Source organism: Oryzias melastigma, linkage group LG8 (assembly GCF_002922805.2).
Source record: "Oryzias melastigma strain HK-1 linkage group LG8, ASM292280v2, whole genome shotgun sequence".
Lineage (NCBI taxonomy): Eukaryota > Metazoa > Chordata > Actinopteri > Beloniformes > Adrianichthyidae > Oryzias > Oryzias melastigma.
Window position 1 is genome coordinate 9842004 of NC_050519.1, and position 27491 is coordinate 9869494.

The 27491-nt window shown below is 41.2% G+C and overlaps 3 protein-coding genes across 5 annotated transcripts in view; 1 reads left to right on the top strand and 2 right to left on the bottom strand.

Moving 5' to 3' along the window:
- Nucleotides 1-16962, top strand: part of LOC112146672 (potassium channel subfamily T member 2) — a gene marked incomplete in the record, with an annotated part of 42259 nt that extends 25297 nt beyond the window's left edge. Inside the window, 17 exon segments of the mRNA XM_024272609.2 lie at nt 1623-1731; nt 6841-6949; nt 7093-7149; nt 9416-9568; nt 9645-9898; nt 10077-10401; nt 10476-10581; nt 10657-10829; nt 11395-11466; nt 11559-11693; nt 11793-11904; nt 12660-12761; nt 12845-12928; nt 13017-13145; nt 13479-13824; nt 13962-14046; nt 14150-16962. Of these exon segments, the coding sequence (XP_024128377.1) occupies nt 1623-1731; nt 6841-6949; nt 7093-7149; nt 9416-9568; nt 9645-9898; nt 10077-10401; nt 10476-10581; nt 10657-10829; nt 11395-11466; nt 11559-11693; nt 11793-11904; nt 12660-12761; nt 12845-12928; nt 13017-13145; nt 13479-13824; nt 13962-14046; nt 14150-14267 (2469 nt within the window).
- A 1730-nt stretch (nt 16963-18692) lies between these two features.
- On the bottom strand, nt 18693-22887 carry trim35-12 (tripartite motif containing 35-12). 2 transcript variants are annotated; one of them, XM_036213227.1, is made up of 7 exons: nt 22817-22887; nt 20623-21096; nt 20439-20534; nt 19966-20196; nt 19861-19883; nt 19668-19786; nt 18693-19599 (listed from the first exon to the last, which is right to left on the bottom strand). In XM_036213227.1, the coding sequence occupies exons 1-7, from the start codon at nt 22835-22837 to the stop codon at nt 19040-19042; spliced, it is 1524 nt and encodes a 507-aa protein (XP_036069120.1). In that variant the 5' UTR covers nt 22838-22887; the 3' UTR covers nt 18693-19039. The 2 variants fall into 2 exon arrangements, with proteins under 2 accessions (XP_036069120.1, XP_024127791.2); XM_024272023.2 differs by lacking the exon at nt 22817-22887 and having other exon boundaries at nt 20623-21596.
- gipc1 (GIPC PDZ domain containing family, member 1) lies at nt 21747-25292 on the bottom strand. 2 transcript variants are annotated; one of them, XM_024272024.2, is made up of 7 exons: nt 25039-25292; nt 23950-24450; nt 23693-23878; nt 23434-23614; nt 23228-23340; nt 23074-23155; nt 21747-23001 (listed from the first exon to the last, which is right to left on the bottom strand). In XM_024272024.2, exons 2-7 carry the CDS (start codon nt 24247-24249, stop codon nt 22850-22852), a joined length of 1014 nt encoding a protein of 337 aa, XP_024127792.1. In that variant the 5' UTR covers nt 24250-24450; nt 25039-25292; the 3' UTR covers nt 21747-22849. The 2 variants fall into 2 exon arrangements, with proteins under 2 accessions (XP_024127792.1, XP_024127794.1); XM_024272026.2 differs by lacking the exon at nt 25039-25292 and adding an exon at nt 24795-24991.
- Between the last annotated feature and the right edge of the window lie 2199 nt (nt 25293-27491).

Consider the following 27491-nt stretch of genomic DNA (forward strand, 5'->3'; position numbering starts at 1 on the left):
AGAAACTGGAAAAGGTGGATATGATGGGACATCAGTGATGTGACTGTTTGTTCACCATTCCATCTAAAGTTACTTGGCATGAAGCAATACTGGATTTGCTCCATATTTATCATAAAATATATAAGTACGCAGACATGGAAGACACATTTGAAAAAAACTCAGACATCCAAAATCCAGCATCATCACCCAATTAGTGATGTCACATAATACTCACTTTTTCTGGTTTCTTCTTTTGTTTATTTATTTTTAACATTTCATTTTGTTCTCTGGAAATTACTTTCGTTTTTTGAATAGTTTTTTTTCTTTATTACACAAACTAGAAAAGGAAGGAAGTATGAGACACTGCTGATTGGATGATGACGTTTGTCCATTATTTCAACTGAAACTTCTTTAAACATGTAGTGAAACTAGATATGCTCTGTATTTATCCTAATGTAGGATAAGGACGACACAATTGAAAAAACTTAACTCGTCATCCTCCAAAAAGCAATGTCCCACAATACCTACCTTTCTTGGTTTCTTATTGTGGTTCATTTCTTGACATTATTTATTTTCATTTTTGTGTTATTTGCTTTGCTTTTTAAATTGTCATTGTGATCTCATGTTTGCATTAAATGATTTATTGGTGTAATTTGTACTCCAGGGCCACCGTAGATATGGGACATTTCATTTTGAAAGTAAAGTTATTATAATAGAATCGATAACAATATTAGAGCTTCACTACCGTAACATGCTGATGCTTATTTAGCTTCATGAAGCATAGAAAGAATCTAGTAGCCTACATTAGAGCCACGTTTGAACAAGTAATCCGATATTTATAGCATTAAGAACATGCACACAAGTCAACAAAACTCTTTATAACATTTCAAATTACCAAATGTGTTGAGTTTTTTGTCCTTGATGTCACTTTGAAACAATCCCAAGGCCGGCGCAAGACTGAGCGGTGCTTCTTTTTCTGTGCTCCCATCAGAAGCAAATACTGATACACTCACAGTGCCCTCTAGTGGTTGTTCCCATTTCTTTTTTATAACCACATATAAGTCGCGCCAGAGTATAAGTCACACCCCTGGCCAAACTATGCAAAAAATGAGACTTATACTCCAAAAAATTCAACACAGAAAAGAGGAAATTGAGTTAAATAAATTGGGAGGAAAGATCAACTCCAATGTAGGATCATCAAACAATATTCCTGCACATTATAAAATACTCATTTCTATGTCTGCTAAGTACCAAATCCTCAAACTTGATCTTTAAAACTAGATTTAAACTCAAAATGTTTCTTTTTTTACCCCAAACCATGATGGAGCCTTGAAACTATGCATGCACAGCTTTAGTCCTCAAACTTGTTTTATCTTCATCTGGATTTTTAACTCAGCCTGCCTTACATGATTAAGTCACGATGGTTCTGACAAAGCCTGCCAAGAAATGTGAGATCTGTATTACTCTGAGGGTTTGAGATCATTCAAATTGCTCTACGTGATCAATAATTTAGGGGGGATTGTTATAAAGGAGCTGCAATCTGATGCCTCTAATGAAAGCTCTCTGCTTCATTTTCTCCCTTTTTCCTTCTTGCGTTGGTCCCCCCCTCAATCTCAACTTCCATCTTTTTTGGATCGTGTCAGGATCATCAGACGATTCTGCGAGCCTGGGCTGTCAAAGACTTTGCTCCAAACTGCCCCCTGTACGTGCAGATCCTCAAGCCGGAGAACAAGTTCCATGTCAAGTTTGCAGGTGAGCAGTGAGAATAAAGTCAAAGACGTGGGATTAGGAAGTCCCCTTAATGTGTGGCTGCTCAGTGGAAAACAGAATTGTGTCACCATTATGCAGGTTGCACATCTATTGTGTTCTGATGTAACCACTAGGTGTTGATGTAGGACGGATAGCAAGAGAAGAAGAGCAGAATCTACTGTCCTGTTAGCATGTCACCATGCAAAGACTTAAGAATAACGCTCCTGTGTAAAGTTGGAGTGTCTAATTCTTATGACCATCTAACCATTAACTGCATATAAGCACTGGAATGTGTGACTCCTCCCCCCTCACACTCCAAGCAGGATGTACCCATTGTACCCAAGTTTTTATTATCAGAACACAATGGATTCATTAATAGTCTTTGTAAAATGTTCATATTTATTAGGTTTTCACTTCAACAAATGGTTGATTCCATGTTTGGCGTAAAAAAGGTAGTGAGCATGGTGTCTAAATTGCACTAGAAACACTGGATAGTCCCACCTTATTTTGTCTTTTAGGAGTCAGGGAGAAGGATTTGGGACATAGCCACAAATTTAATTTGCTTGAGGGGAGTTGCTCAGCAACTATCTGCACAATAAATCCAGGTTTGATCACTGTCTCTTTTTGTTTATCTGAGCTTCAATGTCTGGTTTGTTAGTTGTAAATGTGACTTGTTTATTAGAGGACTCTCTGCCCTCCCAGCTCTGAGGAAGTGCAGGACAGATTGGCGCAGCTTGCCTATAAGCCTTCTGGGGGGTTTCTTTGTGTGTTTTGTGCCTTGCCTTTTGGAGATACTCCATTCTATTCCTGCTCAGCAGAAGATGCCAGTCAGTCAGCTGTGAGTGACGGACTCTCTCACAGCCTTTCCTATAGCCTCACACATCTCTTGGCCCACAGCCCTGGAGAATGTCAGACTCAACTGTGGCCCGCCAGCCTTATCCCAGCCGTCTCCATCAATGATTAACATTTTACTTTGCTACCTCAGAGGAGCAAATCCCTTCTTTTGATGGGTTCTGCAGCTGCAAACGAGCTCTCACTCTGTCCAATCCTCCCCCAGTGCTCTTAAAGCAAGGCAGGAATTGTTAGTCAGAAAAAAGAATTTCATGTTCACTCATTATCAAACCCCTTCTGCCGTATATGATTAGCAGTGAGCTCAGCAGGATGAATCTCCTGTGCTTCTGCCATGGATTTGACAACTGTAGCCCACATGGGACTGGCTTTGATGTTTTATCTCATTTAAACACCATGTTTGACATGCTGAAATCCCCTCTTCATTCATTTCAGAAGATGAATGTAGGACAATGTGGATACTGTTTCTCATTACAAAGCCACGAGGTGTTCCCCTGATTGATGCCATTCAGAGCAGAACATAAATACACGGCAGCATTTGAGGCTCTAAAAATCTTGAGTGCTTTCAGCAGAGCAAAGTTGAAAAATAACCTGTGTCCCCCTTAACACTCAGGTCACAGAAGAGACTTGGGTAACAAGTCACATGAGTGCCACCGCGAGCACGGATGACATATTTTGACACTACTAGAATACACTCATTAGGAAGTGTGTGTGGGTAGCATTAATGAGCCCGGGGTACACGATTTAATTTGATCCTCAAATGTGGCCTATTATGAGCTGAAAGTTAATTAGAAAAAAAATCTGTCAGAGTGAAGCTGAAGCAGTGCAAGGAAGGTGTTGGTCGAACCAAAACAGAACCGGGTCCACTGATTATACATCCAGGTTATGTGCTGAAGGAAACAACAGCCTGACTGTGTTGTAGCTGCACCTCGATGACAGCTCTCTTTTGAATACAATAGCAGTTTACTGATTTAATTAGCTGAACCGGTGGGCCCGTGGTCAGATTGTAATTGCGCGCCAGCATACAGTTCAAATAATTACATGTACACAGTATAGACACCATTGGAAATACAGGTGTGCACCTGTGTTACTAGCCTGAAGAAAATTACAAGGAAATTCTTAAAAGCTGCAAGATTTTGAAGACCCACTTCAATGAAAAACATGTTTTTGGTGATTTTGACATGTTCTGGTGACATTTTTCTCATAGTGAAGGACACGGATAAAGAAAATTAAGCTTAAAATTGCTTTTCTAAGTATTTTTTTCTGGAGCTGACAAGCAAATGAGGGACAAAGCTTTTTTGCAGTGACGTAGGTGCTACAGTCAGCTACAGTTGGCTACAGTTGGCTACAGTTGGCTACAGTCAGCTGCAGTCGGCTGCAGTCATCTACAATTACCTGCAGTCACCTGCAGTCATCTAGTCAATTGCAGTCAGCGGCAGTTCTCTACAGTCAGTCACAGTTGTCTACAGTCAGCTACAACCGGCTGCAGTCGTCTACAGTCGGTTGCAGTTGGCTACAGTCAGTTACAGTCAGCTGCACTTGTCTACAGTTGGCTGCACTCGTCTACAATCGCCTGCAGTCTCCTACAGTTGACCGAAGTCAGCGACAGTCGGCTGTAGTCGGCTACAATCGGCTGCAGTCGTTTACAGCCAGCTAGTCAGTTACAGTTGGCTGCAGTCACCTACAGTTGGCTGCAGTCGGCCACAGTCGACTGTAGTCGGCTACAGTCGGCTGCAGTGGAAGAGTGTAAACAAAGGTATGATGTGAAGTCAGGGCAGGCTTACTGTCACTAATGGGTTCCATGCACAGGAGGTTCCTTAGCACAGACAAGATGCCAGGAGTCAAGCACAGTTAAAAGTCCACAGAGCTAAAGCAGGGTCGGGCAGGCAGAGGTCAGACGCTGGGATGACAATATCAAAGAGCAGGCTAGAATAGTCGTAGTTCAGGTCTGGTTGGCAGAGGGGCAGGTGGCAGACAGACAGAATCGGATGAGAATCAGGATCAAGAACATTAGAAGACGAGTCAGGGTCAGAAGATAACGCTCTGTATGCAGTTGGGGTGGCATAAACAATACATCGCACTTAACGAGGCTCAGTGCGCCGCTTAAAACTCATGTGGGAGATTGTCAATGAGAGGCAGGGATTGAGTGCTGGGGCGGCTGGGAGATGTAGTGCATTAATAGTCTGGGGATGACTACCACCGGTGACCAGAGGGGGAGACAGAGCTCTGACTTCTGATACTTATTCTGCACCAACAATCCCGGCCACAACTCAGAGGGGAATTTCTTATGAACTCCTGCCGCCCTGCAGAAACTATGTCCTAAAAATTTTGGCTTAATTTTGGCTATATATAACGTAATCATACTAATAATTATCATCTGGGCCTGGAGTGAGACTTTAAGGTCCACAATGACAGAAAATAGTTTTTTTTTAATATACATTTGTAATATAAGGAAAAAAATGTCACCAGAAATTGAATAATGGTGGAAACAATTATATTCTGGCCACCATAAATGGCAGACACTGCTTCAGTATTTATTCCATTTTCTCTCCAGGCTTCAGACGCCCTTTGCTCTCGATGAGCTTCAAAATGAACTGACAGACTGAATAGCAAAGGAAAAACTGAGTGTTTATGTGAGCTGCATCGTGATGTGCTGCTCTAAGCTAAAAAAGGAAGACATTAGCACTTAAGCAGAGGGTTCACCATCAGCATCTTTAATTGTCATGTTTATAACCTGAACACCCTCAAGCACACTGATGCCTCATTAAGTTAATAACGGCTATATTTATATTTTCGTTGGCCTTTTGCTGCTTTAACTGACAGCTGACTGACTTTGATTCTACCACGTTATTCCCAATCAATACAGAGCACATACTATACTTTTAAAACCTGTTTTTCCTAAATAGACACCGTATGCTTGTGCACTGAACTGAAGACAATTCAATCAAGAATTACACAGAGCAGGAAATAGATGCTCCCTTGGCTTTTTTTCCCCTGATTGGCTTACTACAAACATTAATCGCTCTATTGGATTTCCTCACAAAGAGGAAGCTGTGAGGCAACAGGTAAACAAGTGTCATCTGTGTTTGCTCAGTTTGGTTTGGTTGGCCCACAGACAGGGCCACGGTGGGCGAGTGATAGATGGTTCAATAAGGATCATACTGAATCACTGGCCTGTTGCTAGGTCAGCCCATTCCCCCTCCCAGATCCCAACAGTGGCGTGAAATGGATCTTTTCTCAGTGGGCAGTTTGTCTTTTTGGAAGAAGAAGATTGATGAAAATGTCTTTCTTTGAGAAATGGAATATGGTAATGCGGATGGTCGCATCAGCATCTGCTCGTCAATAAAGTTACGCTTTAGAGGAAACAGTTCACAGTGGGGACTGTCTTTATTGGCATTTTTATGTTAGAAAGACAAGTCGCAGCCTGTTAGAAAATGAAAACATAAAAATAAAACCTCTGACATGTCTCTTTTTAGTTTATGACATAAATATAAAACTGCTAAATAAAACTTAAGTTTAACAGAGTCACTGGGCTTAAAGGGGCCATACCTTGAAAATTCTACTTTTGAGGTTTTAAATGCATTATACTGTTCAATCCTCTCTATAAAGAAGAATATAAATATTTATTCTAGAATAATGTTCCTGCCTGTTTTTAACCCATATTATAAAGTTATGTTTTTACAGTTTTAAAAGTTTAGTTTTGGTGTGTTCAATAAATGCTTATCCTGTTCGGTCCACAACCTAAGGTCTGTTTTGGAATTTGGCCCCCTATGTGACTGAGTTTGACTTCCCTGGCGTACAAAGTCAAAGAGATTTCGAGAGATTAGATTTCGTTTTAGCCATAATGGATGTAAATAGGAAATTCTGCCATGATTTATCCTAAAAAATAAAAACAATGCTACTTTTACCAGATGCTTGACACTAATTTATTAAAAAAAATGTCTTAAGTCACTACTTGTTAGATTACACATTATGCCACATACACATCTGCAAAACAATTGTCAACAAAAGTAGCCAAAAACTGTTAATTGTTTAGTCACAATGCTACAATGACATTTTTAAATTGTACAAAAGCTTAATAACACTTATAGAAAGCTTTAAGTTCTGACTTTCATATGGAAATTAAAGAGGGATTTTCTATTTTTAGTTGTCCTTGTATTGATTTTTTTGTTCTGTTTATAATTTCAGTATAAATCAATTCTTGAGTCAATTAGCAAAGAATGATGACTGTGTTTTTGTCTCCTGCTGTCTTTCTCTGTGCAGATCATGTTGTGTGTGAAGAGGAGTTTAAGTACGCGATGCTGGCTTTAAACTGCGTGTGCCCTGGTACCTCAACTCTTATCACTCTGTTGATCCACTCCTCCAGAGGACAGTGAGTTGACTTGGTTTTGCTGCTCTCTCTATAATGACCTCACCACCCAGACTTTCAGATATACAGCAGACAAACATAACCTGTAGGCCACAGCTGCTTTAGCCTCCTCGCTGTCACTCATCTCCGTATGTTTTATTTATTAGGACCGCACATCAAGAGGCCTTTAAGCAGCGCGCGGGAGCCTTTCAAGTCCTCAACAGGTAGAAAACAATTGAAACATGCGAATGCATTTTGAAGTGAGAGATCATGGCTGCCTGAGCTGGGGGTGCAGCTTTGCAAAAAAAGTAAAGTAAAAGTAAAGTTTGTGCTGCTGGGTGAGGCACTGAAAGCAAAATTCTACAAAGTAAGAACAAAAACTGTGTTTTATCCGTTGACAGTATATGAGAATTGGATGGAGTGAGTGTGACATCATCCATAGAGAATGGCTTACTTCTGGCTCCAAGAAAATTAAGTAAATTCACTGGCCATTTTTTAGTGATATGGAGCCAGACGACATCAGTAAGAAGTGAATCAGTCTGAGTAGTTGTTTCTATGCTGACCAATCAGGAGAGTTCTCGTAGGAAATCCACATCTCTACCAACTGAAATTAGGCAAACATTTTGAGGGTTTGATGTGGGGGCCTGTGGGCACCACCTACTCTATCATCACATTCTCACTCCTAACTCGTCATAAATATGCGTTTGGTTCGGGCCATGTCACTTTTAGACGTGCTGGCTGTCCCCATTAAATCAGGGGTCCCCAAACTACCGACTGGAAACCAGTCCGAGGGCCACTTAATACCAGACCACAGGCACTAATCAGAGGTCAAGGACACCCAAAACGTCAAAAAGTGACACGGAGGGGGCCCTAACCATATGTCCATATATGACAAGTTGGGAGTGAGAATGTGTAGATTTACTGAGGCATCTGATTGGCCAGTGTATAACTTGAGTAACTTTTGCTACAGAAAAAAAGGATACTGTTTGGATTAGCAAGAGCATTTTTAAACAGGTATCTGAGCAAGAATGGTTATTCTAACAAATATAATGTATGTAATTTTTTAATAAAAGTCTATGGGAATTTCACTTCTTGAAGCCAGCAAGTACTTCCTGTTTGGAACACGAAGTGGAAGGAGTCCCTCAATCCAGTTTTCTTATTCAGTCAATGGTTTTAACTGCAAACAAACTGGCATTTGTTTAATCGAAATGTAATGAATTAAAATTTGTGAGTATATTGAAATGCAATGCAACTGCCTTGCTTAAGGGAACTTCGCCTGTTTCAAATTGCGGGGTTAAAACCTTTGAATAGATTGTCCCAGTCCATAAGGATCAAATCAGTCACCATCGGGCCACAAGCGGTGTTTCAAAACATGAGCAAACTCCACAAAATATCAGAAATATGTAAATGTTAGTGCCGGGTTAACTGAGGTTTTACACAAATTATCTGAATTACCATAAAGTGAAAAAAGAGGAGAAGGTCAGAATAAATAAAATTGACCAATGCTGGATGTTTGAGTCACTCGGGTTATCGGGAGATCCATTATTCCCTCATTTAAAAAAAAAAAAAAAAAAAACGTCGTAATCAAGACAGACAAATTACAATAAAATATGAGGGTTTTTGCCTAATTCTGCCATAAAATGACAAACTAGTTCATCAAGTTCTTCTCCGCTGTAAAGAGCCTTGATTAGCTTGATAGCATCATTCCCCAAGTCAAAGATAAATGTTTTAAATAAAAACGAAAAAGCAGCTTTTTATCAAGCACACCAGCAATTTTATTGCTGCTGTAAAAATAAGATGTAAAATGACTCAGACAACTGTGTTATTAGGCAAATGATGAAAGGATCTTCTGAAATGATTAAAAATATAATGAGATGATTTGCCTTTTGAAACAAACACTTCCTATTGCCATGCATCTGGCAAAGGCAGTTATGAAGCCGTAGTTAATGAAAAATTCAATTCTCTGGTTTGTTAAATCAACAATCAGGGACTTTATATTCCCTCTGGATTCGTCTTTGCATTAAGAGAGTTTCATAAAATGTCCTGATTGTGTTTTTAAACATTCAGGTGGGCGAGGTTACTAACTTTTACATGCCAAAACACTTGAGTTATTCCTGTTTGTTGTTTAACTTCCATGTAGTTCCTGTGAACTGAACATTTGCTATAACACATTTTTATATAATAAGGTCTTTGTTGCAGGACACCCACATTCACACTGCCCCCACAACCCTTTGCTTCCTGTTATCACCTCTTTAGCCTCCGCGTCTAGAGCCTCGTCCCCCCCGAGAAGCTCCCATCGTCTTCACTCGTATCTGTTGCTCCAGGAAAGCTGACCGCCCTCGTGTGCATCCATGCCCTCACTGTGCTATTGATTACTCTGACAGATGACAGATGTAGCATCCATAGGCTTTAATGGATAATACTCCGATGTGAACTATTTTGAGCTGAATGCTTCATAGAACAGTCTTTTTGTTTGTTTGTTTTTTTCAGAGAAGGCGGTGCAAGTTCCTCCGACCAATGGCACCGGACCTACAGACGTTGCTCTGCCAACGAGGTGCATCACATTCGCCTGGAAGAAAGCAAATTCTTCGGGGAATACCAGGGCAAGAGTTTCACTTTTGCATCTTTTCATGCACACAAAAAGTAAGTGACAATGCCGTGATCCGGGATGTGAAAACATGCGGCGGAGAGCTGACCCTGTCGGCGTGCACGTCTGCAGGTATGGAGTCTGCCTAATCGGCGTGCGCCGACTGGACACCACCAACATCTTGTTAAATCCCGGGCCGTGTCACATCATGGGGGCCTCGGACACCTGCTTCTACATCAACATCTCCAAGGAAGAGAACTCGGCGTTCGTCAGGGGTCAGAGGGAGCCGTCATGGGGAGGCACAGGGGGAAATACCAGAGGAATGCAGCAGAGTATCTACCACGGACTCACACGCCTGCCAGTCCATAGTATCATCGCCAGCATGGGTCAGTCAGGTCAAGTGTAACTTGTCATGAGACAGCTACATTTCTGCACATCTTTTATACTATAAATAACAATTTACTGTTGCCAAATGTTGTGTTATTGTGCAAATGCACCACCCAGTGGGCATCATTTAAACCTGCAGCTTTTACTTTAAATTGTTCTGCTTTTTGATTCTTTCAGGTACCGTGGCCATCGACCTGCAGGACTCCAGTGACAGCAGCCCAGAAAGCCAGGACCCGGGGGGCCCGGGTCTCGGCAGCGGAAGAGCAAGCAGAAGCAGCTCCAGGACTGAAATGGGGGGCGCCAACACTTTGGCGTTGCCGGCCATGGGGGACTCGGCTGAGGAGAGGCGGCACAGCATCGCCCCCGTCCTGGAGCTGGTGGACGGCGTCAACAATCCCACCTTTGACCTTCTGGGGGACCAGTCGGAGGATGAAGGGGCAGAGGAGAGCAAAGACGACAGCGACAGGGATGAGGGCGCCAGCTGGTGGGGCCGACACTGCGAGTGAGTGGATGGGGTGAGCTCGTTCCCAAACGGATATTGATGGATCCTGTGGTTAATCTTGACCTGTGCTTCAGGTGGGTGAAGGGATACCCACTAAACTCCCCCTACATCGGCAGCTCACCCACATTGTGCCATCTTCTACAAGAAAAGATGCCCTTCTGCTGTCTGCGCATGGACAAGGTTCGCTGCCGGAATGATTTTCTTTACTTCTAATGGTCTATCAAACCTGATGACATGTCCTCCCTCCTCCCTTAGGCTTGTCATCACATCCCGTTTGAGGATGCGCGCTCCTATGGATTCAAAAATAAATTGATCATCGTGTCAGCAGAGAGTGCAGGAAACGGGCTGTACAACTTCATCGTGCCTCTACGGGCTTACTACCGACCCAGGAAGGAGCTCAACCCCATCGTGCTGCTATTGGAAAGCATGTGAGAACCCTTTGATTGTCCTGGTTTGATTGTAAACTCGGCACCAAACCAGCAGCAGCAGGCGGCACAGCAAATCTAGGCTGCATGAGGTGAAATTGGTTCTATCTTAAAAAGCAAGTGGAGGAGAAAAAATGAGCTATTTCAGGTGACGGTAAACATGATTTGTGAAAAGCTAAATGCTTTTTTTTTTTTTTTTTGTGGCTGGTGCACAAAAGCAGTCAGCCGAATGAGAGTGGAATCCAATAAAAAGGCAATAAAATGCTGAGTCACTCCAGCGCGGAGCTGTTATTTTCAGCTTTCTCAGAAGGCCTTTTGGCTGTTTTGTTCCAGATTGAGAGCAGCTTTTCACTGTGGGAACGTTAGCTCTTGATTGAAGGGGATGCTCTTTCCCTGTGAGTGGAGCCGGTTTGATTCCCAGTTCACAAGCTGTACCGACCGATATCTCGAACCCTTCAGGTGTCCCTCACAGATCCATTGTTGTGGATAAAAGCTCTGTTTTGGTAATGTACTGTTTGACTCTCTGCTGGTGGGGCTCTTAAGTGTGTTTGTGTTCTGATCTGTTTAGACCTGAAGCAGATTTCCTAGAAGCAATCTGCTGGTTTCCCATGGTGTTCTACACAGTGGGCTCCATCGACAAGTAAGACGGACCTCTTAATTACATTTTTCTTTTTCCTTTTTATGTTCTTAACTTGTTTTTTTCTTACATCCCATTTCCTATACTCTCCTCAGTCTGGACAGTTTGCTCCGTTGTGGAGTGACGTTTGCCGACACCATGGTGGTGGTTGACAAAGAGAGCTCCATGATTGCAGAGGAGGACTACATGGCTGATGCAAAAACCATTGTCAATGTACAAACCCTATTCAGGTCTGCCATAACTGTTCTTCAATGGCGCACAATAGATTGAAGCTTGTCTCTTTTTTTTTTTTTTTCGATTACTCCCCGTTCTTTCTTTTTATCTCCCAGACTGTTCCCGGCGCTCAGTATCATCACAGAGCTCACTCATCCAGCCAACATGCGCTTTATGCAATTCAAAGTCAAAGACCACTACTCCCTGGCTCTGTCCAAACTAGAAAAGGTGAAGGCAGTATAACTTCAATTATCTTCTCTTTTTCTATTTCACATTACTCTCAGACTGTGTTTTCCAAGGAAAACTGAGGGAAAAGCACAAAGCACTGTTCTGCATTGTTAAAGCCCATTTTATTTGTCAACCTCAGAATTTTAAAGCCTTTAAATTAACAGAATAAAAAAATCCAGGATTTAAAGGTATTAAAACCTTTCTTTGTTAAGTTGTTTTTGGTTTTGAAAGTCTCTGTCTTGTTAAAACTAGGGCTGGGTTGATAAAATCAATTAATTTATCTGAATTGATCTAAGCCTAATAGATCAATAATCGATCCATAAAAATAGAGATTGATCTAGCACATTAAGCTAAAATCCACTAGCTTGATGCTAACATTTAATGGAATTTCCAATAGGATGGCTAATGCTAGTGCTCGGTTGACGTAAACTTACAATGCTGACTCAATGAACATCCTTATATACTAGCAGGGAAATATTTTTAAAGTAACCACATGTGGTCTAAAGCACTGTTTTTGCTTATTCTTCTTGAAAAAAGTGTACTGCTTAAAAATTGAGTGAATTGAAAGAATTGAAAAAAAATTGGAATTGAATCTATCCATGCTCTGGGTAATTGAATCGAATTGATTCTGGAATTTATTATTGATACCCTCCCCTTGTTAAAACATTGGCAAGTTCATGCTAAACTGAATTAGTTGCTCAAACCTTTCTAGAAATACTAGTAATTGGGGATTCTGTGTGATTTTTATTCTGCAGAAAGAAAAAGAGAAAGGATCCAACCTGGTCTTCATGTTTCGTCTTCCTTTTGCAGCTGGGAAAGTGTTCAGTGTTAGCATGCTGGACACTCTCCTCTACCAGGTTTATCCATCACGCTCACCGAATACAAAGATCTTTCCCTGTTTTGCTGTAAAATCCCAACTACCATCTTTTCACTTTTTCAGTCATTTGTGAAGGACTACATGATCTCCATCTCCAGGCTGCTGCTCGGTTTGGACTCCATGCCTGGCTCAGGTTTCCTTTGTGCCGTGAGTGCTCCGAAATAAAAACTGAACCTAGTGGATTTAGTTAGATCACTGCAGATTTGAACTGTCATTTTGTTTGTTTGTTTTGCAGATGAAAATCACAGAAGATGATCTTTGGATCCGAACCTATGGCAGACTCTACCAGAAGTTATGCTCCTCCAATGGAGACATTCCTATAGGCATCTACCGTACAGAGGCACACAAGCTTCCAGTCTCTGAAGTCAGCTACTATTATGTTCTAGCACATTTAGAATTATTCTAATTCTTGTAAAAGCTTTCCCAATTATGCTGTTTTGTCCAAAAAAAAATCCTGTAATTTTTTAAGACATAGTTTCTGCAGAATGACAGTAGTTCTTTATAAGTAAGCCTGCCCTGACTTCCCATCATCCCTTTGTTTTCCCACTAGCTTACTATTGTGCTATCGAGACAAGAAGAAAGAATTTTCTTCATAAATGCTTGAAGAACATTTAAAAAGGCCTTAAAACAATGGACTTTTTTGAGGATTTTTATCTGCACGATTATTCTTCATGACTGTGTTTTTTGTACATCTTAGTCTCAGGTATCCATCACGGTTGAAGACTACGAGGACACCAGAGAACCCAGAGAGCCCCTCCTGTCCCGCACAGGCGCTCACCGTAACTCCACTTCCTCAGAGCCCATCTCCACCTCCTCCCACTCCTCCGACCACCCGCTGCTCAGGAGGAAGAGCATGCAGTGGGCACGGCGGCTGAGCCGGAAAGGAGGCCGAGGGTCAAGCGGGGCCAAAGGGGGTCCCGGCAGCGCAGCGGAGAGGATCACTCAGCAGAGGCTGACCCTGTTCCGGCGTTCGGAGCGACAGGAGCTGAACGCTTTGGTGCGGACGAGGATGAAGCACTTGGGTCTTTCTCCGACTGGATTCAGTGAGTTTCAAAGCCTGAAAATTCAATTATTTCACTAAAAATGAACCTCGCCGCCGCACAAACAGATGTCAAACCGCCTCTATTTCCTCTGCCTGCTTCATTTCCTGCCTCACAAACCTCTCCTCTTCCTGTGTCAGATGGGATGACAGACCAAGGAAACAGACTGTCGTACATCCTCATCAACCCCTCCCCAGACACCAGACTGGAGCTGCACGACGTCGTGTGAGCAAATAACACCATATATAAGCGATATGAAAGAAGCACAGCACGTCATCGCAGTTATTAGAGAATTCAATTTCTGCTCCTGTCTGTGCCCAATTTGCAGGTACCTGATCAGACCGGACCCCCTCTCCCTGGTGCCCAATCAGGGGAGCAGCAGGAAGTGCAGCGCCGGACTATCAGAGAGCCACAGGTTTGACACGCAGGACAGCACTCATCTGTGAGAGGCAAAAAAGGACTAAAAGTACTCTCACAACGACCGAGAGATCAGGGGACTCACAAAATCAACAAGATGGAGAAGCAAAATCCCCACAGGCAGAAAAGGAGACTGCCAGATGGCTGACGGCCCTCCTTCTCAGTCTTGCAGAAGTCACAGACTGCATGGACTTTTTCTATAAAAATGGGAATGTTTTTATTTATGCACCTTCCTATTTTCAAAGCAGAGAGCTGCAACCCAAAAGTGCATTTAATGAAAAGTGTCATGTATTAATTCTGTGTATGTGCATGTTACCTGGGATATCACATAGTGTGTCTGCAGAGTGGATTCAGTGGTGTGCAAAGAAGGCCTGCTGCTGTGAAATGTTCCATCACTGACTCCTTTCAGGCTGCACGGTGATGAAGTGAGAAGGTTCTGGTTTGAATCCCAGCCTGGACTTTTTTGTATGCATGTCCTCCTCATGCATACATGGGTTTTCTCTGGGCACCCCTCTCACAGTCTCAAAAATGCTTCTGAGGATTCAAAGCTGTCCCGAGGAGTGAAATCTTTGTGATTGTTCAACCTGGTAACTGACCAACAGTAGCAGGGATAGGCTCCAGCAACCCAATGACCAGATTCAGAAGATTAATTAATCTCAAACATAAGCTTACGACTTAAACCAGGATTTAAATTGGATCATATTTCTAAAGATGAAAGCTAAACTCAATTTGAAAGCTCTGTTAAGCCTTCACTTCGAAAAAGAGTCTTAAGAAAGTAAAAAGAAAAATTGTTTTATTTACTGTCTTGCAAGAAAAAAAGAGATTATCAAGAACATTTTTCAAATCTTAGTTTGTGAAAAAATTGTTAGTGACTAGAATTTTTCTTAAAATTGTTTCCACCCCATTGCTTGTTTAAGGAAAATTTGCCAATGGGGCAATCATTGTTATTTACAAGGGACCTGTTTTCCTGTGTGATTCAGTCATTGATGTCGTTTCAGTATTTTGACTCAGAAAGTTCACATAAATGATTTCCACTAGCGGAAAAACAATCAAAACTTCTGGGGAGTTTTGTTTTTTTTTTTTTGCCTCGGCTGAAAATTTTCTCAAGAGGAAACAAATAAGATGAAAATTTGAGAAAACATTTTGGAGAACTTTAAAAATACTGGAAGTGTGAGGTGTTTTGGGTAAAATAACAATTTTAAATAATTAAAAATAAAGTAATTAAACCCTGTTACACAATATTTTACTGTTCCTGCAGCTAAAGTATTTTAATACTCACTCTGATGAAAATTTAACTATGTTTTTTTTTCCATTTTTAGCCGCATTTTTCTTAAATGTCATTTTCTAGGACATGGGTCTGCATCCTTTAACAGCAAAAGAGCCATTTCGTCCTGTTTTTTACAGAGCAGAACCCAACGAGAGCCACCAAATCACACTTAATCTTAAAAAAAAAAAAACATAAAAAAAATTAAAAATTAAATTAAAAAAGTGTTTCTTTCTTGTCTTTACTTTTGACGGCAGCAAATACAAAACAGGGAGCCTGTGGCATATTTTTTTACGTCACAAATAGGCTCTTTTTCAAACGACTTTTCGTCTGCTCATGGTTAAAACAATTTGAATAAACAAATACTGAAAAATGTCATTTTAAATGCAACGTTTTATGAAAAAAATACCACAAGAAAATGTTAAAAAGACCATTTTCATCAGAGTGGCTCTTTAACTTTTCTTTTTTTTCACCTTTCACAGAAGCGGGCGGTTTAACCAGAGTTGCCCTGAACTTTGCACACCGCTGTCTACACTGTTTTGTGTGTGAATGAAAATGTGTGCGTGGTTTTGGATCTGGAGCAAGACACTGCCTAATTTACCCGGAAAGCCAAGAGTCCAAAGTTCTGGATGTTTGTTTCCTTTGTGTTTGTCAAAGCGTTGCGTCAAAGTCCATGTTCTTTGGGGTGTTCAAAAGTGAAAACATTCTCCAAACCACTTCTTTTTTTAAAAAAAAAAAAAGTCACCATGAAACCTTTTTGAAACGTGTTGCTCCCAGTTTGTACGCTCACCAGCAGTGGAAGAATCCAAAGAGCACCCGTCTCTGTTATGAAGATTTGAGCGAGCTTTACTGTGTATGAAGGTGTTGATTGAGTGCATTCACTGTTTGCCTGATTTTATTAACTTCTCTGTTTCTGCTCATCCGTGAGCCAACCCTCCACCGGCTTACGTTTGCTGTTGTGCATGTTAGAAGTCCTGGGATTGAACGAAATACCAAGAACAAACAGCAAACTGTGTTATACTATCATGTAGGAAAACCTCTGTGAATCAGAGGAGGGGTTCATTCATTTCAACGCTGAGTCATGAGCTTTGCAAGTAAATATTTTATGTATTTATTGCACATTAAGTACAAAAACATTTTTGCCAATTTAGAGTTGATATGTAATAAAGCCTTTTAGTCCAAAAGTTCTTATTTCTCTAACAAAAATAATAATAATAATAAAAGATGCATCATGTTTGTCCTTTGTTCTGCACATGCTCATTGCTGTTTGACATCTATATGAACTCATTTTGTCAATCAAGAATCTTTAAGCCTCTTTTATGACAGACTTGTTTTACACTGAAAGAGCGCAGCCGTGTGGCGGGCGTCCAAACGCCATCCCGGCTGACATCACCGCTCTTGTTTCAGTGCTGTTACATCAGAAAATGATTATGTACATATTAAAGTCACTGCAGAGAACACGCCATCGTCTTCTTCCTGTTTTGGGTTTCAGTCAGTTTAGGCAGAATTTCTTTATCAAATGACATTTTATTGACGAGGCATTGATAAGATATGTGAGATTTACACTAATTGGCTTCAAGGTCATGTGATTCATGTCAGGCTCTGCTCTCTGGTGCAGTTATCGTATGTGAATAAGTGCTCTGAACAAAAGAGCACTCACAGTGGAGCTCAGGTTAATCTATAGGGGTGTAGAGAAAATTTGATTCAGTCATATATCACGATATTTCATTCGGCGATACTTGTATCGAATTAAAATGCTGACAAGACAATATTTAACCTTTTTTTATTTTCCTTTTGCAGTGCTTAATGTTGCAATCATTAAATAAAATTAATTTTTCTATTTTATTAAAATGAAAGACGCTTTAATATTCAGGAAGAGGTTTTTCTCTAAGTCATACTCTTAAAATAAAAGGGAAAATTTATTATGGTACAATCATGAGATATATCGCAATATGTATCATATCATGTGACACATCACAATATGTATCATATTGTGACACATAATTGCAATATGTATCGTATCGTGAGACACATATCACAATATGTATCGTATCTGGAGAGAAATATCACAATATGTATCGTATCGTGAGACACATATCACAATATGTATTGTATCGTGAGACACATATCACAATATGTATCGTATCGTGAGACACATAACTGCAATATGTATCGTATCTGGAGAGAAATATCACAATATCTATCGTATCGTGAGACACATATAACAATATGTAATGTATCGTGAGACACATAACTGCAATATGTATCGTATCTGGAGAGAAATATCACAATATGTATCGTATCGTGAGACACATATTACAACATGTATTGTATCGTGAGACACATATTACAATATGTATTGTATCGTGAGATACATAATTGCAACATGTATCGTATTGCCAGGATCTTGCCAATACGCTCCTTATAATCTACGAGCAGCAGAGGAAACGCTGGTTGGGATTTTTTATCACAATAGTGAACAAAGCCCTGAATGTTAACGGAGCAGAAGCCCCACCCACCAAGAAGACTCTTTCAGGGACACCAGGTCGACATGACATTCTCTTCGTATTAAAGCACCAACAAATCCTCTGAAAACCATCTTTTCTATTCTCCTGTGGCAATCGCACTTCCCTGAATAAGTATCCGACTGGTTTGATGTTCATCTGACGTCTACTGTTGTGTTGCAGATGCTCCTGTCTTGACAGACAGCTCTGACCTTTGCAGTACATATAAGTGGGATCCAAAATCTCCAGTGAGGACAGCAGATCTCAACCTGCTGGGTAATTTGAGGAGTTTTGTGCTAAAATGTACAGAATTATAGAATTAAACCATGAAAAGGTCATTTGAAAGCTTCAAACTCCTTTTATGTCTGTTTTCCTCTTTCCCCCTCTCCTCTCCAGAGTCAGCCGCTATTTTGTGAAAATCCTGCCCGGCTGCCCGCTGACATGAGAGGAGGAGGTTAGTCAGCAACTTTCCGCCACTCTCCACAGTTCCTCCGCTGGAACAATGCAGAGGAAGCTGAGTCTGCGATTGAAGACAGTTTATTAGTCAAGATCCGCCTCGTGATGCACAGCTTCACATTATGGGGTTGGAGTGTTTACGCTGTCGCTGCGTGGTTTCTGCAGACCACAATGAAGCAGAAGTGGTTATTCTTGCACAGTAAAGACAAAAAACACACGGGTTTGGTGGCTCAAAAATAGCATTTTTATTAACTTTAAAAGGACTTTGATTACAGATTACAACTGAACCGTAAAAACTGCAGTTCAGCTCCAAATTCTGAGCATAAATTAACAAAAGCATCAAATAATAACCCGATTTCTTTGTTCTAAATTATATTTCAATCACTGATAGTTTAGAACTGATGCTGGTTAAACAGTCTGTAAATGGGTTGCTCTTTTGTAGGACTTTTTGATCACCAGGGGGCATTTTGCTTCACTGAGGAAAACATTCCCTTGATAAAAAAACGCAAATTTTAACAACCTCTTTGTGCTTCACAGACTGTTTTTAGCCAGACTGAATTCATTTTTCCAGAACTGATTACCACGCTGCACTGTTCCACACAGCCACCTTGACGGGGCAGATTTTCAGAGGCTTGGGGTTGCTGCCCTTGATGTTAGATCCGGGGCAGAAGAAGGGGTACATCTTTTCAGTGAAGAAGTCATTGAAGGTGTAGATGGGCTTCATGCTCACAGGATCAGAGAAGGCCACCTCCCCGGCGTCATAGTCCATCTGCACCCTGACTCGAGTCAGCGGCCCCTCCAAGCACAGAGGCGTGCTTGGCCTGGTCATGGCCAAGTACTCGCCCTCATAGTGCGAGATCATCCAGAAGCCGCCCTCGGGGCAGCCAGAGATGCGACCCTTTCTGTCGATGGACTCCTTGACCACCCCAAGCATCCAGTCTATCTTGTCTCCCACCTCCACCTCCCAGGCGTGGCGGCCGGAGACGAAACCCTCTGATCCGAGCACGAAGACAAAGTGGCCAAAGCGCTCGGGGTTGTCTGGGAGCTGCTGGAGGAAGCCAGTGTTGGCCACCATGGTGAGGTCAGAGGAGAGGGACAGCCAGGGGTACGCAGTGTTGGGGTCTAGGGTGATGGGGGCTGAAAGGAATGATGTCATATTAGAGCCAAAATAAAACATGAGTGATGACAGTGAAAAAAAAACATACTGTAGTGGACAAGATCCACCATCTTCTCCCAAACGTTGTACTTCAGGGAGCTGACATGCTTGGCCACATTTATAAGGACACCTGACAGCTTCTCTGGATCTCTCTGTGTGATCTCTAATCTGTTGGGAAACAAATAAATCTATCAAAACTAACTGAACCCCCAAATGAAGCAAATTTGACATCATAAATGTACCTTTTCTTTGCGCTGGAGTAACTCTGAAAGAATGAGACAGACAGTTCAGTTTATTTTTACTGACATCAAAATGTCGTGCTTTTATTTTGGAAAACTCCCCCTCACCTGCAGGAAGCGAACATCATCGGATGCGATCTCGTTCTCCAGGGCGATGACGGCGTGAGAAAACGTCAGGATGTCTCTGGTGATGCTCTCAGACTTCTTCCTCACCCGCTCTTTCTTCTCCTCATCCTCCTGTTGCAGAGCGGCGAGCCGCGCCTCCTCTTCACGCTGGAGGAAGTCTCGAAGCTGCTGGAACTCCTCGCGGATCTGTTTCTCTGTGGCCTGAGTCTGGTTCTGACACACATGATGGAAATAATGGTGAATATAACTTTTTCCTCCACAAATATTTATTGAAATGTTTGTTACTGCTGGATTTTAGAATTAGATCCCACTTCTGACACCAAATGCTTTTACCCAATCGGGTCAAATATTAAAACGTCAGTAATGATCCGTGTTTGTATGCTAACAGAGCATAGTTCAGCTGTGATTGTAGTCACGTCAGCGGTCATGCAGGTTTCATAAATGTTTATTTATACCTTTATGTGGACCGTTGTGTCATCACACTCCTGCTTGGCTTCATACAGGCGTCGCAGATGTTTCTTTAGAGGGGTCAGCTCTTCCTTTAGCCCTGCCTATAATAAACAATAAACTCCCACAATGTCCAAGTTTGAAAACAGTTTTTAAGAATTCATTTTTGTGCAATAACACTGAGTACTTCACCCTGAGATCCTGGGCTCCTTCCTCCACGGGACAAAGTCTGTGTCCCTGGTGCTTCTTGGAAGTGTGACACACGAAGCACAGGACTTCAAAGTCATCCATGCAGAAAAGTTTGAAAGCCTCCCCATGTGTGGCGCACGTCACCTCCACCATCTCCACCACCTTCACGCCATCTCTAGTCGTGGCTGCCCTCCGCTCCTGCTCCCTCAGAAATGTGTCCGCCACATTTTTCAGCGCCAGACTGACGGTGGGCTCCGTCAGAGAGCACTTCCTCCTACAGATGGGACACTCGCGCCTGGCCTTCTTCTTGTTCCAGAACTCCTGCAGACAGGCCCGGCAGAAGCTGTGGCTGCACTTCAGCACCACAGGTTCTTTGAAGATCTCGCAGCAGACGGGACACGACAGCTCCTCTTCCAGCATGGAGCCCGAGCGCGAGGAGACAGCCCTCGGTCGAAGAGATGAAATGGCCTTGGGAACCTGGAGGAGGGAAAGTTTTCCAGGGTTGGAGGAAGCTCGAGGGCGCAGCGCCATTGGTCTGGTCTCTGTAGCGTGAAGTGGCACCTCGTAATGTTTCAGCTTCAGAGTCCGGAGAGTAATGTGGGTCTGCCTTATGAGCAGTCCGAGTTATAGATCAACAAGGGCTTGTGGAACCGGTTTACTCCCTGTCTTATAAACAAAGGCCACACCACCAACCCCCCATCAAACGCCCAGGTTAACTAGCAATTCGTAGAAAAAGAAAAATGCCTCGAATGTTATTGCTGATTACAATAAAACCCACGTTTATGGTTGAAACATTTTGTCAGACTTGGCTGCCTTCTCAGTTTACCACCTCCACGATCAAGGCCTGTAAGTGACCCCGGCTACTGCGACTATCAAGTTAACCAAAACAGATCCTATTACCTTCTCCACACTCAGGGATTTCACCGTTTAGTTAGATGTCATATATTTTTCAGGAGGACACAGAGGTGAGAAGAAATCCGCCCTCCAGGGGAGGGTTTTTCTCTGAATTCTGTGAAACATTTCAGTTTATTACATCTGGAGAAACCCCGTTAAAACATCTGACCTAAATAAACACTTTAATAATCAACACAAGAAACTGAAGGACGAAGAAAAATAAAACATACAAATGTTGTTATTGCAATATATTTGGACAACAGTGTAAACAAAGCCAACAAATTAATGTTCCTAGTGTTACAGTGTTTGAGCATCAGTTTCATTACATCACCCATTTGGGAATTCATTAACTCTGAGGAATGAAGGAAAAACAGCTTCTCACATGAGGCTACACCGACTTTGTCATCTTTAACTTAAACTGAAGTTGGTGCAACATCATCCCGTCATCAACACAACTAAAGTTTCTCGTCGTGCTTCAGGTTTTTAAACTAAAACTCACGAAAAATGTATGAAATTAGAACCTTTTTTCTGTACTTAATACTGTTGTGTTATAAAGTTGCAACACAAATTCTCCTGTTACACATTTTCTCTTTTAAAATAAACATCACATCACTTTATATATTTATATATATATATATATAAAAAAACACTAACTATAAAAAAATAAATCGACAAACCTGGAAACCTGTCTGCTTCTGGTTAACACTGGTTTTCTTAGAAAGCTGATGAAAAAAAAATCCATGAAAAGCAGAAAGTTAGGTGCAGCCATCCTCACTTACAGCAAGAAAAACAAAACATCTTTTCAGTTAACAGCTACAACTTTTCTACAACCTCCCCTGAAACCATCTATTTTCTGTTTTGACCTATGACAACATGATTTCATGATGAGAAGAGATTAAAAGGTAACAGCACATGCTCAGAACGACGAGAACAAAAACACTGGTACAGGTGCAGTGCAACCCCGTGTTTGTCTCTATTCCTGGTTAGCAACGCTGCGCGGGCGGCACAGTGCAAGCTGGAGAACTCCACAGATCTCATGGTTCTCACGTTTCAGAGGTCAGTTCTGTTTTGTTCCACGACGAGCATCTACGACATGCATGGTCATTTCGATGAGGGAAATGCTCCCTGGTGTGCTAGTGTGCTCTGGAAAAGCAGGAAGACAGAAGGCGCTGCCTTCCTCTCCGTGTTTCTGGATCAACTCCCAAAAATGTGAAGCACAAAAGTAGGAGGAGTGTACACTGGGATTCTTTTTTTTAAAAACCTTATGGTGGTAGTGTGTTCTAGTAGTGCATGTAAAACCTACACAGACGTCTTCAAGCCTCATTAGTTTCTGATGTTACACCCGTCCGACCTTGGCGTCTCCGATGGCGCCCCACACGTCAAAAACAAACTCATCTGGGAAGGCAAAATCTCCCAGAGTTTCATCTAGAGCTTCAGCGAACTCGTCTGGGTTCTTCTTGTCTTTTCCCAGCTCCACCATGGTGGCAGCTGCAGAGAGGAAACACAAGTTAGGATGAACGCTGAAGGCGACACAGACCCGACAAACACAAGCGGGCGTACCCAGCTCGCTGTCCCTGATGCCCATGTAACTCTCCAGCAGGTCATCCACTTTCTCGATGGCCTTTTCTTCAAACGCAGAAGGCTGAAAAAATCCAGATACATGTTCAGATCAAACACTCGATCTGATATTTCAATGGAGTTCAGGCACGCTTACCAGCTCCTCCACCGTAGCGGGACCTTTGGAGCGCAGGCGAAGGGTTCCTCTGCCCGTGCCCAGCTGAACCCCTGATCCTGATCTGGAGCCTCCAGACCTCTGACCGATCATGTCTGCACACAAAAATGGTTTGTGTAACACATCTCCAATCAGAAAATGAACCTTACTGACAAAATCAACAATCGATTTCTTTTCTTCACACCCACCGAAAGCTTTGAGAGGTTCCACCAGCTTGATGGTGAACATCTTCCCCCTCGGAAGCTCCTTCAACATTTTGGCAACTTCGTAGTGTCGACAGCCGATGAGGCGATGGCCGTTGATGGACTCGATCATGTCCCCAACGTTGATGACCTGGATTTGGTGGATGATGCTCCCCTCACGGATTCTCTGGAAGGCGGCATAAGTTTGGTGACTGATACAGCAGAATGCCCGTCAGTAACCATTAAAAAATAAAGCTTTCCTCACCTTGATAAAAGCATAGCCTGCTCCGTTATCAGTGATTGTCAGACCCAGAGCGTCTTCCCCTTTGAACACTTCTATTTCTTTCTTCTGACCTTTAACATGGGCAAAAATGAAGTCCTCCAGCCCGATCTGACCTCCCAGCAGCTTATCCATGTCCACCTTATGTGTATTGAGTGTGCAAAACATAACCTGTGCATGGAAATATGTAGTTAACACAACCTATCAAATTATTAACCTTGAGCAAACCATTATCTCCTCACCTCTGATGCAGGTATCCCAAAGGCCTCGCCAATCTTAGCGTAAAGCTCCCGAACATTACTGAAGCCCTCGATGCGGCCTGTGGGGCTTCCGTGAGCGAGCTGCGTGTGGAAGATGAGCCGAGGTCTCATGCTGTTCGGGGGAGGAGGAAGACCCTCTGAGGCAGCACCTTCTCCAAGTCCAACCACACCTCCATCCAGCCCGTCCATCCCTGCCACATTGAGGCCGGCTCGGATGGGCTCCCCTTCCTCATTCTCAACCAGCGGGGATGCCTTCTTCCTTCTTCCCAATCCCAAAGGCATCGTTGTGGAGTTATCCTCCAACTCTCAGCAACATACACCTATTCAGCTAATCCGGCTGTAGCGCTTGTTACTCTGTGCTCCTCCAGTGCAGATGAAAAGATGTCTCAACCAGACGTAGATGGGACTCAATAGGATGCTCATCAGAACTGCTCACATCGCTGGATCTGTCAGGTCCAGCAGTCTGGTAGGGAGGATATCAAGCTGCAAAACAAAAGCGCGAGACTGTTAGCAAAGACAGCCAAAACAAAGGCGCGAGACTAGTAGCAAAGCAACCCCCAAAATGCTCAGAAATATTATCTAAGCAATGAAAACAAAAGCGCGAGACTAATTAATAATACAACAAAAAATGAAAAGGAAGAAAAAAATCTCAAGTGTGTTAGCAAAGCAAGAAAAAGCTAAAAAATATTAGCAGAACAACTAACGCAAATTCTCGAGACTGTTAAATTATATCAGCAAGGCAAGCCAAATTTTAGACCTAAACAATTTTTTGTTTACTTGAGAAAAAAATCTCACACAAGTGTAATAAAATAAATGGTTTAATTTACCTGTCCTACGGAACCTTGAACGAATAATGTATCACACAAAGCTATTAGCTGTTAGCTTTAGTGACGTGAAGCATCACAAACACACACGACTCTCAGCTAGCAGCGCTAACTAGCATCTAAATCCACGCTGACAGGTAATCTCTCCTGTTTTTTTAAGTCACTGTTTCTATAGTGACTGAGTCAATTAGCATTATCAATAAACATGAGCGCAAACAGGGAAACACGACAGGCCAGTGATTCTTACCGGAGTTTCACAAGTGTCGTTAGCTCTTCCTGTTAGCTTAGCTTGCCAACGAAGCCGATTTTAGTTATCAGACAAAGTTTTTCTCCAAAGTAGGAACGGTATCTTTAATTGTTTGTTTTTGGTGAGCAGACACGATGAGGACTACGGGTAATTTCAGTGCATTTGTTTTGTTGTGCGTGCATCGGTATGCTATTGTGAAATAAGGCTTTTTGCCAGCCTCTCAGGGTGGAACAATGATGCATTCACGTAACCTCGTAAAGGTAATGTTTCAGTTGATAATTAAAGCTTTAAAATAATTTAAATGTAGTTTATACACAAACGAAATATAAATACTACTAATAAACCAGTCGATTGAGGTTGGATGTGTTTTAGAACTAGAAATACACTTTTCAAATCCAACATATGAACCGTCATGAACAATGAGCCTACGTAACTCATTGGTCATGAACATCACCATGGCATGGTTTTATTTTGAAAGTTTTACCCGGAAATGTATTATTTAAAACTACCGGTAACTTTATAATTGACGTTTCTAGATTACTTCACGGATTCACTATCATTAAATATCCGGAGTACAATTAATATAGTTACTGTATTTTCAAATGAAGCAAAAATCACAATATATTTTCTTAACTTTCATTTGCTTTTCCTTCTGTATGTAATATATATATATATATATATATATATATATATATATATATATATATATATATATATATATATATATATATATATTTGTTCGTTTGTCATGTGTTTTAAGGTTTTAACACAGCTGGATGCAAAACAACCGTTTCTTCCTTCCATTAGCATTTGACAGCAATTTTGCTATGGTTAAAAAATACACAGTTTTGTTATAATACATTAAACTCACCATAAAGCCACCATTTATTTCACTAAACTAATGAGTTGAATAAGAAAAAAAAAACTTTTTTCCAAAATAGAGTTTCAGTACATAACGTTTTACCATGATTTTGATTATTATAGATATTTTATTATTATTGTTATTATATTACCTCCTTTGTTTTCGAAGAGTAAAGAATTGCGTGGACGTCTTCTGCCCCCTAGCCGTGAATTTCGGACTCTGCAACTGTAATCTTTACCAAAATAAAAGCCGTGGTATGGCATTTCCGGAAGAAAAAAAAACATTTCCAAACACATTTGTTTTACAGTTTTTCCCAATTGCTAAAACAATAAGTGCCACTCTGTAAACCAGCTGATCAACTGCTTTAGCACTTTTCTCAAAAACATAACTCTTTGGTCGAAACCTAAAACACAATTTGCAGTTAACACACAATTTTGTTGGCATTCACAGCACACACGAGGCAAAAATTCAACACAGAGTCAAAACTCAAAAATCACCATCAACACACAACTGATATAAAAAATTAAAAATGCTTGATGATAATCAAATGCACTGAATATAAAGATAGTTCTGGAACAACTGAGAGGCTTTGCAAAGATGGAAAGCAGAGTAAGACCTTAATGTGCACCAAGACCTTGCTCGTGTGTGTGTATAAGTTTCAGCAAAGTAGTTTTAATTTTAATCTCAAAGTGAGTCAAGTATTTTGAATATTTAGCTTATAATTTGAAAATTGTGTTTGGTTAAATTGGAATTATTTTTTTCAGAAAATGTGTTTTAGCATTTGGGAAAAACTAATATAATGAACTAAAAATAATTTTGCCCAAGATCACAGCTTTACTTTATGTTGTTAGAAATAAAATAGTCAAAATTCCCAATCTTTGTGTTTTTATGTTTTTGTTTGATTCATTACTTTCAAATTTCACCCAGTTAACCATTAAACATTTATGTTTTTTCTAAAAATGATTATTTTAAGAAAATATTCCAAAAGCATTTGTTATATTGGTATTCCAAAGTATAAAATATCTTATTCAAACAGCTTTTTGTCAGTCAGATCCAAACATTTTGCTGTTCCTTAAAAAGCTGTATGACACATAGGTGATTAAATAGAACAATTGGGACAAAGAAAAATAGGTGTGGCTAAAAAAAATGTGTGTACGCCTCAAAAGGAAAGAATTACACGTTTGGCAACATGTCTGGAAATAAGATCGTTCCTTGCCTGGTGGAACAATCACACCAACATGGTGGCGGGAGTGTGATGCTTTGGGGCAATTTTCACTTTAGAATTCTGTTTGGTCAAAAACCAGGAAAAAAAAGAAAATCTTTTGTTTGCCAGTTTCTTGAACTTGAATGCACAGACACAGTTTATAAAAAATAACCTCCCATAATTTTATTATCAACATTTAGTGTTAAATAAAAAAAAAATGAATTCCAGTTAGAAAAAAAAAACATTTACATATTTTGAAACAAAAAGAAGTAAACATTTTTGTTGTAGTAAAAAAAAATCATAAATCTTAAACTGCTATTGCAGATATTTGTAGCAGAAGCTCAGTTTTATTTATTAAGCATCAATTTATTGCTTTGATTTTTAAAT

What these genes read in the sequence shown, in the direction of transcription:
- trim35-12 (XM_024272023.2), bottom strand. Translation starts at nt 21,150, where the DNA reads ATGGCGCTGCGCCCTCGAGCTTCCTCCAACCCTGGAAAACTTTCCCTC. An exon ending in ATGATGTTCGCTTCCTGCAG is followed by an intron (nt 19,884 to 19,965) that starts GTGAGGGGGAGT and finishes TCATTCTTTCAG; the next exon opens with AGTTACTCCAGCGCAAAGAA. An exon ending in TACTCCAGCGCAAAGAAAAG is followed by an intron (nt 19,787 to 19,860) that starts GTACATTTATGA and finishes GTTTCCCAACAG; the next exon opens with ATTAGAGATCACACAGAGAG.
- gipc1 (XM_024272024.2), bottom strand. Translation starts at nt 24,249, where the DNA reads ATGCCTTTGGGATTGGGAAGAAGGAAGAAGGCATCCCCGCTGGTTGAG. An exon ending in CAGGCTATGCTTTTATCAAG is followed by an intron (nt 23,615 to 23,692) that starts GTGAGGAAAGCT and finishes GCCGCCTTCCAG; the next exon opens with AGAATCCGTGAGGGGAGCAT. An exon ending in CCGCTACGGTGGAGGAGCTG is followed by an intron (nt 23,156 to 23,227) that starts GTAAGCGTGCCT and finishes GGATTTTTTCAG; the next exon opens with CCTTCTGCGTTTGAAGAAAA.